General features: G+C 42.7%; 1 protein-coding gene across 1 annotated transcript; it reads right to left on the reverse strand.

The window, feature by feature from the left end:
* Positions 1–2968: 2968 nt before the first annotated feature.
* cygb2 (cytoglobin 2) lies at positions 2969–16565 on the reverse strand (the record flags this gene model as incomplete). The annotated part of the gene is made up of 5 exons (XM_080443344.1): positions 2969–3133; positions 3774–4005; positions 13711–14104; positions 14507–14569; positions 16559–16565. 5 exons carry the CDS (start codon positions 16563–16565, stop codon positions 2969–2971), a joined length of 861 nt encoding a protein of 286 aa, XP_080299470.1.
* Positions 16566–17750: the final 1185 nt, after the last annotated feature.

Raw genomic sequence — 17750 nt, forward strand, 5'->3', positions numbered from 1 at the left:
CTAGAATAGATGAAGAGGAGACTTACCACCTCATTAGTACCAGATGCCGTTGCCGAGGGGGACCAGAAGGGAGGTCCTGGACATCATCAGAGCAAACGCACAGGGCAGATTTGACTTAATGTCCATCCTAAACAGATTTGCGGTCTATCTTTGGGAGTTGAATGGAGAGTGACTTGGATCTGACGACCTTACACAACAGCACACGCTGTCCCAAGTGACTAACAATAGCGGAATTTATGGGAAGTCGGTAAGATAATTTTATAGCCACAATATGCAGGGGGACAATTTCAAGAGGGATGAATGGCGATGGCAATTGGCATCTCCCTTGTTCACTGTAAACAATTAGGAATAACAAGATGACTAAAATAGAGGAGTAATAAAGGAGTAAAGGAAAACATCAATTCAGCTGTCCACAATTCCCCTTGTTACATCCTAACATAATTAACTACCCTGTATCAGAGCTGGGAGCTCACATGCCAGATTGTGTATTTCATATATTACTTGGGGCACATTCCTTGTCTTAAGATTCCAAAGTCTGAAGGACGTACTGATAGAAGTTCAAAAGCTGCCATGTTTTTCCAGAGGCCTCTAGAGTGAGTTTCATAAACCCTTAATAGAGTGTTTAATGCATCATGTCTCTCTGATGGGGCTTTGGAATTGTAAACCAACTGGCAGTCCTGTAAATATTAACATAGGGGAGGTCATAAGGCGTGTGCATGTGTGTATTCCAGGTATGTGTTCTCTCCAATTGCTGCATCCTATCACATTTGCACAATACATGTCATGGTTTGTTTATGGAGGGTTAGCAGTTGGCAAGAAAATGTACAAGCATCTCCTTTTGGGAGTTTGAGACCAGCGTAACCTTGGCCAAAGTGTGGTTTCGTTAAGTGTTTCCACTGGCCCTCTTCAACGCATCAATGAGTCAAGTCGTAAACAAAGGTAGACGAGTATGCACACTTGCTCACTGTACATCTATACAAACAACACCTCAGTAAGGATAAACAGGACTGCAAGAGCACAATGCATCAATAGAGAGAGAAGGGGTGAGTAGAAGCCACAGAACACAAAGATAATCTATTAACAGTCAACAGTTCCATGGTCCTGTTATAGCTGAGGCTGTCTAACCTCATTACCCACTTCTTAATCTAAAACATCAACCAGAAGACACCTCACCTCCTGGGGCCATATGTATCAAGGGTGTGTACACATACAAATTCTGCATGTATGAAAAGGAAACGACGTGCGAAGGTGCGCACCTCTCCACATAATCTATAGGAGGTGTACACTGATGTCCATGTAAGTACAGTATATTCTGGCGGCAGGGTCATGAAGTGAGATTATGCAGGAACAATTATATAAATGTGATCATTATTACTGTTGTTACACTCAGTGCTAATAGAGCACCGAAGTCCTGACATCACTGCCAGTAGAGGGCGCTTTCCGCAGGTTCATGGCTTTACTTTTTGTATTGATATGCTCATTGGGGAATCTTAGATCGCTTCATATAAGAACTACTCATATGGATATGAAGCATCGACTGAAGGTGTAAATGTACACATTTACCCAAAGAGTAACACAATATAAACACTAGAAAAGAGTCAAACAACCCAAAGACTACATTTCCCATGAACGCGGCTGCTGTGGGGACAGTGATTTCAGACCCGGAAGTAGTAGTTCTTAAGACTTTTAAGGCAGAATTAATTCAATTTTCGCCAGAAACAGGTTGTATCAAATATGAATGAATATCATAAACGATGCAGAGCCACCCCCCTGACAAAAACGCCAGGGTGGTGTGTTTATGTTTGGAACACAGTTCTTATATGACGTGATCTAAGATTCCCAAATGGGGATTTCAACACAAAAAATAAAGCCACGAACCCGTGGAACAGCGCCCTCTAGTGGCAGTGACGCCAGACTTCGGTGCTCTATAGTCTGTGTACTGAGTCCAGTAAAATTTCAGAGCAACATTAACGTATTTTAAATTGCTGCTCATGATCACATAAGAATGGGCTACTTTATTGCCCATTCCGTATGTTTAGGCCACAGGAAATATATCTTCAGTTTAATGCACTTTCCCTCCCTCTGGGGCAATCATTATGAATGAATGGGATAATACATTTCTCAAAATAACAACAAAACAACATTTGGGAATCGCTGTCTCCCTAGATGATGGTGACGATTCCACTGACAGCTGTTTGGCCCAGCATACCAGCCATGCGCTGGTCCAATAGAGAGTCTTCCCATCTCCTCCAGTGACTCTTGCCTTATGGGCACTGATCTGCTTTTTGGCCTCAGTTTTTAAGTGCAGACACTTCTTTTTAGTTCTTCCACAATGCATTGTTCTGAAACAACGCTATAGCGTTACGGCACCTCCTCAACTAATGTTTTGATTTTATAGTCTGTTAAGTTATGCTCCCCCCCCCCACTGTTTTATCAACCATTGTCTTTGACATTTTAGACTTTATAGTTTGGGTTCATTGTTGGAGTTTTTCTAACCATTTAGGGGTAAAAATGGGAGTGGGTACTGTACGTGCACATAATTCCACACCGATTTCTCCCCCAGATGATAACAAACTGGTGTATGTGTTTTTTCATACATCTGACATGAACTGCACAACAATGTGTACTATGCATAGTGAGGATGTTGCGCAAAATTTCATGCATATGGCCCCAGGTTACATTTCTTTTCCTCTTTTAAAAAATCTCAACGCTTTGGCATTTGGTTAAGTCCGAAAACTAAGCGCTTGCCTTCTTTCACTGTTGTTTCTTATTTGTTTAGTTTTTTTTAAATACAGAAATGACCTAAAACACACTCATTTGTTAACACTTCAAGTCCTCATACAATTCTTTTTGCCGTCTCTATATTCTTTCGTACACATCCTTCAGGAGAACCCATTCACGCATCATTTTCCTTTACTCAATCTATTCCCAATTCCAGAAAGTCCTCTTAAAACCGCACCTTTCCCTCTCACACAGCTGAACTGTGGACCTGGACCCAGCCCGCCTCTGTGTAGGCCCCTGTCACATGCCAGTAGACGGCACCCATCAGTTTGCTCCAGATGATTTGCACCTCCGTTGTGAAGCATTCTGGGAAATCTTCGGCTAACACTTCTAGCATCACCCCACTCAGGATCTGGTAGAGGGAGAAGGGAATCTGTATTTAGTATGTTAAGATGGGGAAGCTGGTAGGAAAGAGATATGTGAAATGGGGTGAAATATGATCCTACTATGAATAGGAATGGTAGTTGAAAGGCCACAAAATATGATATAGATACTATAATGTCAACCAGTACCGTACGCTATGTACTGTAAAGGTGTAGAGAGAAATAAATACAATGATGGGAGCAAGTCAGATAGTAAGTATGGGAAATTCAAATAGAAAACAATGTGTTTAAAAAGTGTGCTGTTCAGTGTTGTCGTATAGCTGCATCATTTGCATGTTCTAGCTACGGTACATCAAGCACTGGAGAAGTTGCCTCGGCCTCTGAGAATAATCAGTTTATATAATGGAAATCACATAAAATAGGAAAATGGAAAACAATGAAAATGACATTTTATTCATAAGCTGGATAACTCATAGGTCACATCATATCAACTTGACTTGTATATCACTTTTCAAAACAATGTTACAAAGTGCTTTACAGAAAAATAAATCTAACAACACAAAGACAGCAATAGCTGGGTAAAAAAGGTAGCCTAAGCCTACAATAAAGGAAGTACATGTTGCGTTCAATCTCTGCTTAAAATGCATTACGCTCTCTGTTATCTCTTACCTTGAAGTATATGGGTTCCACCTTGTGCTTGAGAGCATGGACGTTTCCCACCAAGGCCAATACAGAGGATACTTTCTCTTGGTCGTGGATGTTCTCCACCACAGTATTGATAGCGTTCATCACCCTGCGGGCATGGTATCTCAGCTGGCTGTTTCGCTCCATCTCCTCTGGGTCCTCCATTTCCTGGAACTGGCTGAAGTACTGCTTGGCCGATGGAAAGTTCACAAAAAACCTGGCGGGCAAATGAAGGGAATACAAAAATGACAATTGATTGGATGATACAGCTTCACCGTCATCTATTTGTCTCGTTTAGAGAATGGAGGGAAGAGGAGGAACGGGAGGAGATATGATGGTAATGTTTTCTGTATTACCTCACACTGTGTGGGATAGGGGGGGACGGATATTTTGGTCCGAGGGACCATAGACGGACCTTTGGGGAGGTTTCACCAGTTCCAATGTGGAGATTGAAATGGAGGTCATGTTTTGGTCAACAAAGAGAGTTGAATGAAATTCCTGTCTCCGTGTTTCACATCCACCACACATCTCTAACTTAAGCAAGTATCCATCAGGATTACATTACTTTATTATGCTCATAAAACAATAGCAGCTAATGATATAACAGTTAATGGGCTTAACAGGCTGAAACTACTTTTAGAAACATCTAATAAAGCAACTAAAGAAGAATCTTAATGGGAAATGTGCATTCTTTGCAACATGTGAACAAGGCACTCAGGAAAAATAAGAAATTTAGTTGAAAAGTTAATGCCTCACAGCCACATTTCATGGCTTCCTTGCTGCTCATTACAAAGTGTGACCTGCAGCATATTTGCACAGCACAACCCAGAAGAATGGCTTTAGATGCACAATTACGCCCTGAGCATTAGTCTCTTATTCTCTGAATCTGAGTTTTCCGCTGAAGTGTTTACATTCTTTGAGAAAAACATGGGTTTAGGTGCAAGCTTTGAGACTACCAAGAACAAAGTCCATGCTGAGAAGCCAGGCTAATTATTATTAAGTGCTATGGTAATGGTTAGAGTAGAGCTGATGAGGCAACGATATTTAAGACTGTTAAGTCTTAAACCTGCAGTACTAAGGGGTTCCGTTTGACTGGATAACAACTGGTGTACATACAAACCACTGTGTGTTGTGTCTGCCAGTAATAATGGGGCTATTGCTTCCTCGCATGTTGACGAGAACGGAGAACGTGATGATTCACGATTCTCTGCCAATTGGTTTGCCACTTGAACAGCACTGAGTCTAAAGAAGCAGACTTCGTACACCGCTCTGCACAGCCTGACGGCTCACATGGGGGCTATATTGTTTTCCATAGGATGTTGGTGGAGAGAAGCGCTCGTTTTTGTTGCAAGGTAGGCACGCCAACAACATGCGGGCTTGAGGCTTGTGTGTCTGAGTGAGTCACCAGGTGAGCGAGTGTCTGTCCACGGTGAGCAGCCGATGAGCATTGACAAGCACACACACACGCACACACACACACACACACACACACACACACACACACACACACACACACACACACACACACACACACACACACACACACACACACACACACACACACACACACACAGCACACACACACACACACACACACAAACACAAACATATTACCAGCAATTTGTATAATTAACTTCGACGAGCGTTGACGAGCAACTTATAGAATTAATGCCTGATATTGAATTGCTGCACTTCAACAAAGAAACGCTTGCGATTCAAAGCACATAATCACTTCAAAATCTATTGTTGCACTGCTTACATTTATTTATTGGAGTCAGATTTGAAGCTACAGTCGTTGCTACAGAGAAAATGCGAATTGTAGTCATATTCTAGAAGTAAGCTTTTGTTTTGATTCAAGACCATGGCCAGGGATTTCCCCACCTACCACAAGCTCATATTGAAGCACCTTAATTAGAAAAAGCTCTGTCTGTCTGTCTGTCTGTGTGTGTGCGTGTGTGTGTGCGTGTGTGTGCGCGTGCGTGCGTGCGTGCGTGCGTGTGTGTCAAGGCCACAGCAATGTTTCAACATGCTCAACAAGGTGAGCATGGCTCTGGAGGTATATAGAGCCCGGGCTCCCCCCCAGAGTTGTGTCGAAGTATCCTTGAGCAAGACGCTGAACCCTTAATTGCTCCTGATGAGCAGCTTGGTGCCTTGAATGGTTTCCTCCGCCATCGGTGTATGAATGTGTGTGTGAATGGGTGAATGTAATGCACAATCATTGTAAAGCGCCTTGGATAAAGGCGCTATATAAATGCACCATTTACAAATTCTAAGTATCTCTCTATGTACATGCAGGTAGCCTATGTCTGTCCTTCACATACTGTATCTCGAGAACAGGTCATCCAATCAACATCAAACTTATTGCTGAGGACCCATGGTAGTGCATTGTTGAGGCACTGCATATGCTTCCCAAACAGCCGTGCCCCCAACGGGCACAGCACTAGCCATCTCAATGATGATACAATATCTATTGACAAAAGACATATTTAGGCATGATCCCAAACTTAAAGAGAGAAATACTAACATAGATACAGACAGCCATGCATGTGTGTGTGTGTGTGTGTGTGTGTGTGTGTGTGTGTGTGTGTGTGTGTGTGTGTGCGTGCGTGCGTGCGTGCGTGCGTGCGTGCGTGCGTGCGTGCGTGCGTGCGTGCGTGCGTGCGTGCGTGCGTGCGTGCGTGCGTGCGTGCGTGCGTGCGTGTGTGTGTGTGTGTGTGTGGTGTGTGTGTGTCCATGTGCACAAACTTTCACCTAATTTTTGTGACCTAAATTCACTCGTCCTCTTGCCCTAGTGCACCCAGCTGACTGGCTATGCATGTCTAGTTCTTCCCCTGTGTGAGTTTGCCCTGGGGCAGCCCCACAGTGCACTTCCCCAGATCCTGTGACATGCAGCCTGACAGAAGCCCGCAGTGCTCTTTGCTCAGCATTCCCAGCTGTCGTTATTCAGTCATTTCTTTTGTGACAGGATTTATAAACCAGATCGTTGTCCCGTGCAGATAAAACATGAATGGTAACTACAGAAGCTCACAGAGTAAGTTGCTCTGCTTGTGCTATAGTCTAGTTATAATCGCCGTTTCCCAAGGATCATTTGTAAAATACATTATAATAAAGATAACTGGCGCAATAGCAATATTAACTCTAATAGGCTGTAGGTCCAAGTGCAATGAAAATTATCAAGTGAAACTAAATCAGTATAAACTTATTATAGTTTTATTCAACAACTAGTGCCACCGACAAAAATGCTCACATATTAATATGCTACCAAGTCCCAACTGTCCATTACAGGGACACGTAAGTAACATGCCATGGCATGCCGTAGAGAATAAAGCAAGTTAGTGATCCAGCAGCAAATAGCAAACAATATGATAGCCCTTCCTTTTCCAGTCCGGTAATTACCTGGTAATTACCAGTTAATTACCGGACTGGAAAAGAAAGCGATTCCAAAAATATCACCAACAGCAATGCTCACAAATAGCGACTGTCCATTACAAAGAAGCGTAAGCATGTCCTAAAGAATAGAGCGAAGTTAGTTAGAGCTACTTGATTATACATTACATAGACTGCACCTGCGTAATGTAGCTCTCTTTATCTGCATCTGATTTTCATGTGATTTATATGTAATACATTTTTGTAATTGCAATTTAATTGCAATAAAAACGATTTAGTGAAGAATCAAGGCCCTGAAAAATCCATTGGCATCCTTTTCTTTCACGCTTTCACTGGATGCGATGTCGTGTCAAGGCTAAAAGACAGCATGGCAAACCCGGCAAGTGTGGCCTGAAGTGTCTCATGTCTTCCAGAAGCTCAGTCAATACCCACCAGTAACAGTGCTTGACAAGAAGGTTGATGATGCAAGATTTTACCTGTTTGCATGGAAGCAGAGGTCCTATGATGCCATTCCACCTACAAGGGCATCTCTTGCAAATCATGTGAAGCATGCCACTTATCAAGTTGCCCGTGTCTGAAGCCAGGCAACTGTAGGTCAAATGCATACAGAGAGCCCTGTCAGCTGGGGATGGCGAGCAGAAGATGACATTTGGCAAGTAGCATGGATGAACAACTGACAAAATGCCGGTGCAAGACTGAACGTCGTGGTAGATGCAAGTGCTACCGCTTTGGCCTTCACACAGCTGAGTGCCTTCAAATGTGACAATTAGAACAATTTGTGATCCAGACATGGGCGGGGGGGTAAAAAAAATATGTTGATACCAAAATAATCAAAATCCAATCACAATCCAGGTCAAAATACACATAAAATGTCTTTCGCCAGCAGCCATTTTGGAAAATGGCAGCCATATTGTTTTTTTTTGGCGTGGCTAACGGGGGGAGGGGGCGGGGGGAGTCAAAACTATATTCTGATGCCAAAATAATAAAAATTGGATAATCCAATCACAATCCAGGTCAAAATACACATAAAATGTCTTTTACCGGAAGCCATTTTGGAAAATGGCAGCCATATAGTTTTTTTTTTCCGTGTGGCTAACGGGGGGATGGGGCGGGGGGAGTCAAAACTATATGTTGATACCAAAATAATCAAAATCCAATCACAATCCAGGTCAAAATACACATAAAATGTCTTTCGCCAGCAGCCATTTTGGAAAATGGCAGCCATATTGTTTTTTTTTGGCGTGGCTAACGGGGGGAGGGGGCGGGGGGAGTCAAAACTATATTCTGATGCCAAAATAATAAAAATTGGATAATCCAATCACAATCCAGGTCAAAATACACATAAAATGTCTTTTACCGGAAGCCATTTTGGAAAATGGCAGCCATATAGTTTTTTTTTTCGTGTGGCTAACGGGGGGATGGGGCGGGGGAGTCAAAACTATATGTTGATACCAAAATAATCAAAATCCAATCACAATCCAGGTCAAAATACACATAAAATGTCTTTCGCCAGCAGCCATTTTGGAAAATGGCAGCCATATTGTTTTTTTTTGCATGGCTAACGGGCTTTTCTGCAAAAGTAGGTCCTAGGCATTGTTCATGCCAAATTTGGCGCTTGTATCACAAAGTGAACGATTCTAACATAAAAACGGACTTAAGGGCCCTGACTAATAGGAAGGCGCCAAACAATTTTTGGGTTATTACAGCTTTACAGGTCCCTGATCAGTAATAACGTAGAGGGCTTTGTGGCAGTTTTGTTCTACATACATGTTAACTACCATGAACAGACATGCTGGAAAATATTTGGTTCCTGTGTGAGATGTGCCAGTGTTTGGCAACTCAGACTTTGCTGAGCACACTTCTGCACCTGTCGTTGCATTTAAATTGACTCATCAAAGCCAGAGCAGTAGCTGTTAGTGTGGCTTATTAATTACATTTTAATTAGACTTGAAGGACCTTTTAAGGGGGATGGATTCTACTCCACTGGATTCTGAAGGTTACATTTTTGCATTAGGCCCAGGGATATGAGCAAGTATGCCTGAACATGGCTCATCCCTTTTCGGTACTCTTGAATGTACACTTTAACCAATTCGACCTGAGGCTGATTCTACAAAATGCTTTCTAAATCAGTCAATCTCAAACTTTTTCGTGCCAAGGACGCCCTAAATGATACGTGGACCCCCATCTGAAAATGTTTTCCTGCCAGGGACCCCCAGAAGAGAAGATTTAAAAAAACACTTTCAAGATTTTTCAAAAATGTTCAAAAATAGCAGATGTACAATTAAGCTCGCGGCGCGGCACAAAGTGACACGTTGTGAGCTTGTGTATCTGCTATTTTTGAGAACCACTGTTCTAAACCACTGTTGTAAATCAATTTACAATTTACAATCTAGCAGCTCTTAATCCAGAACGATTTACAGTAAGTAAGGACAACACAAGGTAATACATCAAATGCATAGAAATAGTCATCTAGGATCATATGTAAACCAAGAACCTAAATCCTACGAGTTTTCTGAAAATCGGATGTTGCTAAAAATCTAAAATGACACAGATGCTTTCCAAGTTTTAATGGGTTAAAGAAATACCCACCACATATCACCAAAGATGTTTTAAAAAACGTCTTTTAATCATACCCTAATTCTATCACGTTTGATTGCTTATACAAAGTTGCCAGTGTCACTGTACTGTTAGGGGCCAGAGGGGCAGGGGGCAATTGCATTAGTATGCATTAGGGAGAACGTCAGAGCTTTGAGGCTTTTGTCACTGTATATTCTCTCCGTTTATCCAAGCAGACGGACAGAGAAATGCAAATCTGTATATGCACAAGAACCCCAGTCATGGAAGGATTATCATCTTCTGGTTAAGTTACAGTAGGTCATTTAGTTTAGCGGCAGACCAACAGCTTGTTGACTGTCAAATATATCACTGGTTGATAGTTTCCTATCACTCTGTTCCATCACACTGTATCATGTATCATCTATATGTAGTATGTTACATGATTGTTGACACTTAATAATGACACAACTGGCCATACTTTGTGCATGACAAGTAAAGTTGTTCAAGAAGTACATCATCTGTGAAAAACCAGCTATCAGTTTGCACTTGAAGATTTTGGACAGACAGACGGCAGACAGACCATGTTGCCTTTCATCGAGGGAGACGAGAGAAGAAAAATCAGAGCGGGGGAGTGGGAGAGATGTGCAAGAAAGCTAAATGATTTTACGAGAGACGAACAGGAGATGTAGCCAGCGGGGCAGAGAGACAGACACACACTGAAGTGTCAAAGATTGTTGCTGTCATTCACAGCGCACACACACGCATGGCGCGCACGGCACGCAGCACGACGCACGTACGCACGCACGCATGCACGCACGCACACACGGAAGAATGCTCTCTGCCCCTTACATTCTCCCTTACTGATTTTCGTCACCCTGAAATGTTAATCTGGTTGTTTCAGTCACTTCAGTCGCCATGGCTACAAAACACTGTACATTTTAACGAGCTCTTTAGGGCATTTCTTGTGGAATACAGAGTGAATTTAGCTGGGGACAGTCAAGAGAGTCAGAGTTATAGGTTTTACACTCTCTCCTCTGATCTGTGTACAGTATTTAACATGAAAAGCAATGAGAAAAACTGCCAAAAAGTGTCATCCGTAATTGGGCCGCAGTTGGGACCAAGGCTTCATGGAGGCTGTCTCTTTGAATGAAGAAATGGTTTTGAGTGAGATGAGAGATACAGTATGGGCAGAAGTGAAAGCGCTTTTGGAGGTGCACTCTATAGAGGCCAGTGAAGCTTTTATAGAATTGAAGTACTTTGCTAGGTGTTTTAATTGTGGTGTATATGTATGTATTGTCTTGTCTTGAATGTATGCATTGACCTGAGCAATACAATTTTCCCTTGTGGATAATAAAGACATCTAATCTAATCTAATCTAATCTAATCTAATCTAATCTAATCTAATCTAATCTAATCTAATATAATATTCAATTCCTATTTGGGGATAATTGGAGGCTCTATTTTTGTTTTTTGTAAGAAATTGGCCCTGCCCACAGTAGTATATAAACCCAGTTTAACGGTCATTGTGATATGATGGAAAAACAACACACTTCTGCAACAAATAGAGACATTTGTAGCATTTCTGGTGCCCCCCATGTGTGAGAGTGAAATTGCTTTTGGCTCTGCTTTGTTTAGAAGCCCCTCCATGTGTCATTAAAATGTGGGGCACGTCGGCTCATGATTTGTGGCATTAATAGCAAAATGGGCCCACTCACACACGGACAGGGGCGAAAACATCATCCTGCCCCCGGTCGCTCGGTCTGGGGGCGATAAATATTATAGGAACTAAACAAAAAGAAACATGCATTAATTACTGAATTGACATTTCAGATTAATGTTTCTCTTCTGAACAATTAAAGATGATATGTTTCCATTTTTGTTTCCTCTCCTAGTATAAAGAATCATTTGTTTCCGGTTATACTTTCTTTTCCTCTAACCATTTCAAGTTTGGGCTCTTTGGTATCTTTAAAAAGGTGCCTACTGCTTTTATATTGTGAAATTTTATTTAATACCAAAGATGAAAATGTATGAGGGCATAAATTGTCCTCTATAGATAAAAGAAAATGAAGAATAAAAAATGCATGAGGCATAAAATGTGACACTCTGGGCATTGTGACACTTTCCACAGTAGAGATGTGGAATATTTCAGCATCTTAATGACACTGAGGGTTTCTTGCGTGAGTGAGTGAGTGAGTGAGTGAGTGAGTGAGTGAGTGAGTGAGTGAGTGAGTGAGTGAGTGAGTGAGTGAGAGAGAGAGAGAGAGAGAGAGAGAGAGAGAGAGAGAGTCCACTTGCCAACCAAGAACCTGAAAAATTTAATAAACACCAAATTGCATCCATTGTTTGGTGCCATTATCAAAAAGAAAGTAACCCAGACACGCTCCATAACAAAGCCCTCACCAACAGAGAATCTCTAGAGAGAGATGCCCGGTCAGCCAGCTGGTTCTGGGACTGTGAACAAACACAAGCAGAGCCAACAGGCAGAAAACCCACTGGACTAAACCAAATTACAAGACAACAAAAAGAAAGCTATCTGACACATTGAAAAGAATAAACCCAAAAGCAGCACAGGTCTCCGCCAGGCTGGGTTGCCTACCCAGGGCCAACACACTTTGGAGGTCAGTCATAGCCACTTGGAATTTGATCTGAGAAACAAACTCATACATCTTGGTCACATGACCCCTCACCCCAGAGATTATGTCCTAATGTGATCGTTTCTTCAGTTTTGGACAAAATCTGTAGGAGTAGTAGCAAAAAGTGTGTTTTGAAGAAACCTCAAAATGGCGTGAGTGAGGATCTAAGCAATCCAGGGGTAAAATATTTGTATCGTATGACCTACGGTTGATTACTTTGGCCAAAACATGAAGAGGGCTGTTGTAACGCCACCATGAGGCAGATGTGAAAATGTGGGGAGGAGGTTCCTCCCTGGCCTACTCTAAGAGTGCCTGCAACATTTCACAGCAATCAGGCTTTTACTTGTTTTACTTGATACTTGCTTTGGCAAAGTAAACGAGAGAGAGAGAGAGAGAGAGAGAGAGAGAGAGAGAGAGAGAGAGAGAGAGAGAGAGAGAGAGACACACACACACACACACACACACACACACACACACACACACACACACACACACACACACACACACACACACACACACACACACACACACACACACACACACTAATAACTTGGATGAGAGGGAGCCTGTTTCACCCATGCAATATCCCAGTCAATGCTGGGTACCTGAACTCGTTTTGTCAACGCAGTAACATCAGTCAAACTTATAACGTGTGTATACTGCTTATATAATGCTTGTGTGTATACTGTACACACATCTAGTCTGAAAAACATCCAGTCTGAAAAAGCGCACATAAACGAATTGTCAAATTCATTATTTTTTTTTATCATAGTACTAGTACATAGGCCAGTCTATGACATCAATAATAGTATTTATGTCATATTGATGTCATCAGGGATTTCATGCAATAACCGTTACCCATTATCATAGTACTTGGATGCCAGTCTATGACAGCATATTTTTTACATCAGGGATCTCCATATATGGGCATAAAAGGCACACACACACACACACACACACACACACACACACACACACACACACACACACACACACACACACACACACACACACACACACACACACACACTGTCTGTGTGTGTGTGTGACAGATACACAGAAATTTGTGGATTTTCAGTTATGGACAACAGCTGATCCGATCGATTTTCCAATCCGTATTATACTGCATATACTGCATATTACGGATTACAATAGGCTCTGTGTGCATACTGTAACTGTAGTCCCGGGTTTCCAGGAGGTGGCATGCACTTTTAACACACATGAAAGTGTCATATGTTTACCACGGTTCAAATTAGCTGCCGAGCCAATCAAACGAAGCTATGGGAAACATAATCCATGTTACACTCCACCATCATCATTGTTATCTCATTGATTGTGCGACTCACCTTATGAGCACGGTCACGCCCACACCTTCTCCCTCACAGTTCTCATAGACACGCCCCCACGTGTCTTGGATGACGCAGCGCTCACTGTCCGACAGTGGCTCAGCGCACTCCGGCCGCTCGTCCACAACCTCACAGTTCTCGTAGATGTGCCCCCAGGTGTCCTGGAGGATGTCCTGCTCACTGTCCGACAGTGGCCCCCCCTGCTCCGGCTGCTCCCCTTCCATCTCCCCTCGCACTCCTCGCATGCCCCGCACTTCCAGCGGCGGTGGAGGAGACTCCCTGCGAGACATCCTCCTTCTGCGCAGCAGCTCGGAGGCTCCCAGCAGGGTGCGAGGGAGGTAGGGAGTGAGGGAGGGGGGGAGCGAGACGGAGATCTGGGACCCCACGGCGAGAGCTGGAGAGAGCAGGGGATGGTGAGAAGAAGAAGTGGAAGAAGAGAGAGGACAGGAGCGGACCACAGTGCTGACGGCCAGTGCGATTGACCGTAACTCCCCTCGGAAAAAAAGAAAAGTCTCCAGTCGCCCCCCAAACCCGCCACACGACAACCCCTGTCTGTCTCCCCCCTCACTCGCTCAAAAAAACTCCCTCTCTCTCTCTCTCTCTTACACGCTCATTTGTTCCCCTGCTCAGGCTATCCTTGACCATCCAAAACTTGTTCTCTGCTGTGGTGTTCACCTCTGTTGTTTCTTGCGTTCTTTTCTGTCTCTCTCCCTCTTGCTCTCTCTCACCCTCTGGATGAGGTGATGCTCAGTGGTCGCAGAGTTTTATTTTCTCACCACTTCCACAGTTCCATCACTTCTGCTGTCGCTCTGTTCCTCTCTGGTGTAGAAGATGCTCTGTGGCTCTGTCATATAAGGACCTGATGGAATAAAAAGGAGAGAGGGGTGGGGAATAAAAGAGAGAGGGGTGGAGGAATATAGATAGGGAGAGGGGGGAGAGAGAGAATCAAGGGACGAAGGGTCTCTACCCTCCCTCCCCCACTAATTGTCTCTCTTCAGTGTGCATGTGCACATAGCTACATAAACCTCTCTCTCTCTCTCTCTCTCTCTCTCTCTACCTCTTTCTCTCTCTCTCTCTCTCTCTCTCTCTCTCTCTCTCTCTCTCTCTCTCTCTCTCTCTCTCTCTCTCTCTCTCTCCATTGTGCTTGTATTGAGCGGATACAGCTGGCACAGTCAGAGGGCATGCATAGGCAGAGAGTGGAGAGGTGGTGCTGATTCTTTCATTGTGTTTATGTTTGTACGTGTGCAGGGCACCTGCTCTGTGTTTTGTCTCAGAAGAGAGGCAGCATGCAACGTGACAAAAAAACAATAGAGATTTTTTAAAGGAAAGTTAGTCTGTTACTAATAATATCCAGGGAACTAAACGAAGTAATATCCCCATGTGTCCTCTTAGATACTGGCACTCAGAAAGAGTCACCAGGAAGTCAACTCACTATGGAAACAAAACAAGAGAGTAAAGCCCAATTTATGCTTTGTAGCACGTTGTCACTCATTGAAAATAACAGATTTTCAAGCTAAAAAAACGTAATGAAGAATAGATTAGGCTTTACTCACAATCACAAAGTAGCTTTCTAAAAAACAAAACACAAAAAATTGAATCCAAGCAAATGTCAAGAGAACACTTCAAACAAAGCCTCAGCAGATATAGGTCAAACAGGCATATCTGTTCAATCTAGGATGGATATTGAAAAAGCCACATTTGACATTCCATGTCTGTATGCGCATAAAGACTGAGATGTGCGATAAACTACCGTAATGGCAAATTTATGCTCAAAGCATAAATTGGGCGTTAGAGAGAAAGGAGGGGTGCTGGTGGATGACGCTGATGACAGTTCTATTATGCCACAGAAGCGATTAAGGGAGACAACAATTGAGAGGCAGGGCTGTCACAGCAGTTTGTAAAATGGCAGACTTCAGCACAACACCAAAGGCTCTCGCTCTGTCACTTGTCGTCAAGACAAAATGAAATGAAATGAACTGGCCCCAGCATTTTGCAGCTGTCACTCAAGCAAATGCCCGTCCTAAGTAGGCTATAATGCATGTCATGAAAAAATATATTTGATCTTTTAGTTTGTGAATGACTTACCGTGTAGCGTAGCCTATCTGAGAAACAATTTGTCAGTGGTTGAAATTTGGGCCCAAGAACGTATGCAGGCAAAAGTATAAAGTATTTTGAGACAAAACTTAATAAGCTACTCTACATCTGTGTCTGCATTTAAGGGACAATACAATTTTAAACTTCTGATCTCTCACAAATGAGATGAATGCCTGTGTGTGTGTACCTCATGCAGTGGAACGAGCCGAACGACACAGTGGACACTGTTACGCAAGGCAGGATAGCATGAAGGTTTACATTTTTGGCATGTGCTTACTCCACTGTCTCTCAGCTGAACAAACAGGATTATTTTACTGCAGCTCTGTAGTGGACACAATATATTTCTGTGACGTGTTATCATGTCAAGCCAGATTTGGTGTGCAGTAGTTAAAGTAGGTTAGACATTTCTTTCATCTGATTTCACTCATCATTTCAACTATAATGGTGTTGGAAAACCTTAAGTTCAGGAACGACTATATGAAATAGTTTAACATCTCTGTTACCAGTTCACTCTATTCCTTTACTCACCTGTTTATCTCTGAATAACATTACTTCCTTTCTCCTCAACTCACCTGATAACAAGTCCTCCCCTCACTTAACTGTAATGGTAACTATTGACAACTCTGCTCATCAACTTACTTGTGTTAACAACTCCTCCCGTTGCTTAACAGTCTGATGGCAACTTCTCCCTTGCTCACCTGTTCACTTCTGATAACAACTCCTTCCTCATCTCCTCAGTGAGGTGTATTTATACCTCCCATGTTTACCTGTCATTCATGCATTGTATTTCGTATCCCTCCTCCACCCCATTCTCTCCCCTTTCTTCCAGTCTTCTCTCCTCTGTCCTTTACTTCTCAAGTTCCAGACGATTCATGGTTCTCTGCCCCCCTGTTAGAACATTCTCCTGGTTATCTGCGCCCATCCCATGCACTTCCACTCCACTAACCCCTTGAATCTCATCCCTCCATCTTTTCACTCTTCTTCATCCCTCTTCTTCCTCTCTCCTCTTCCAACCTCTTCATCCTTCATTCCTTTTATTCCCTACAGGTTCATCTTCCATTAATTTCTTAAATAAAAACAATGTTTTTAAACAATGTATTGTTTGAAATGTGGTCTTTAGTGAATAACAAGTTGTTCCTTGGACCATAAAGCTTTAACAATCACAATGAACACAAATTCAACTTTATTATCACAGGTTTACAGGTTCAAAAAAGTGGGTACAAGCTCCCATCTTTTGCCGTTTCAAAAAAGAAAGTGGTAAAGAGTAGAGAAACAAACAAACAAGGAAAACATGTCATACGTCAAATATAATAATATAATACAAGCAACGTTAGTATAAGGTGCATGGTTTAAAATACTTTCGAAAATAGCAAATATAGAAACAGTCCCTTGTGCAGGTGAGACATCACTTGGCAGCAGATATCAAACAACGTCAGTGTGTACACAAATACTGTAATCCCATGTGGCAGCCTGTGTCGACTATCTTTAGTGTTCCCCAAATTGTTGGGTTTTCTCTAGATAGTGTGAATATGACCAAGTAAAGGCTGAATTGAATAGCAGTGACAGTAGGCCCTAGAGGTGTGAAATTAGCTGTTCTCACTGTAACAGTCAACCAACTAATTCTAACACTGTCATTTTGGAATAACAACATACATTTCCCTCATTCTAATGCATGCAGTTCTTGGCTGTTATTTAAGTCACACAGCAAAACAACATGGTCATGGTACAGTATATGCATGCACATTTGTTCACTAACATGTCCAGCATCAACATCTGCTTCAACAGACTGGTCAAATAGGTCAGACTGTAATGGAGCACATCTCTGGTTGTGCGATGAGGAGAGCAGAGCATGATGGCTATCTCATTATTATACGTGTGTGCGTGCGCGGCGCGTGCGCGCGTGCGTGCGTGTGTGTGTGTTTGTATCTGATATTATCAACGTTTGC

This window comes from Gymnoscopelus braueri (assembly GCF_963280865.1).
Source record: "Gymnoscopelus braueri genome assembly, chromosome: 2".
Lineage (NCBI taxonomy): Eukaryota > Metazoa > Chordata > Actinopteri > Myctophiformes > Myctophidae > Gymnoscopelus > Gymnoscopelus braueri.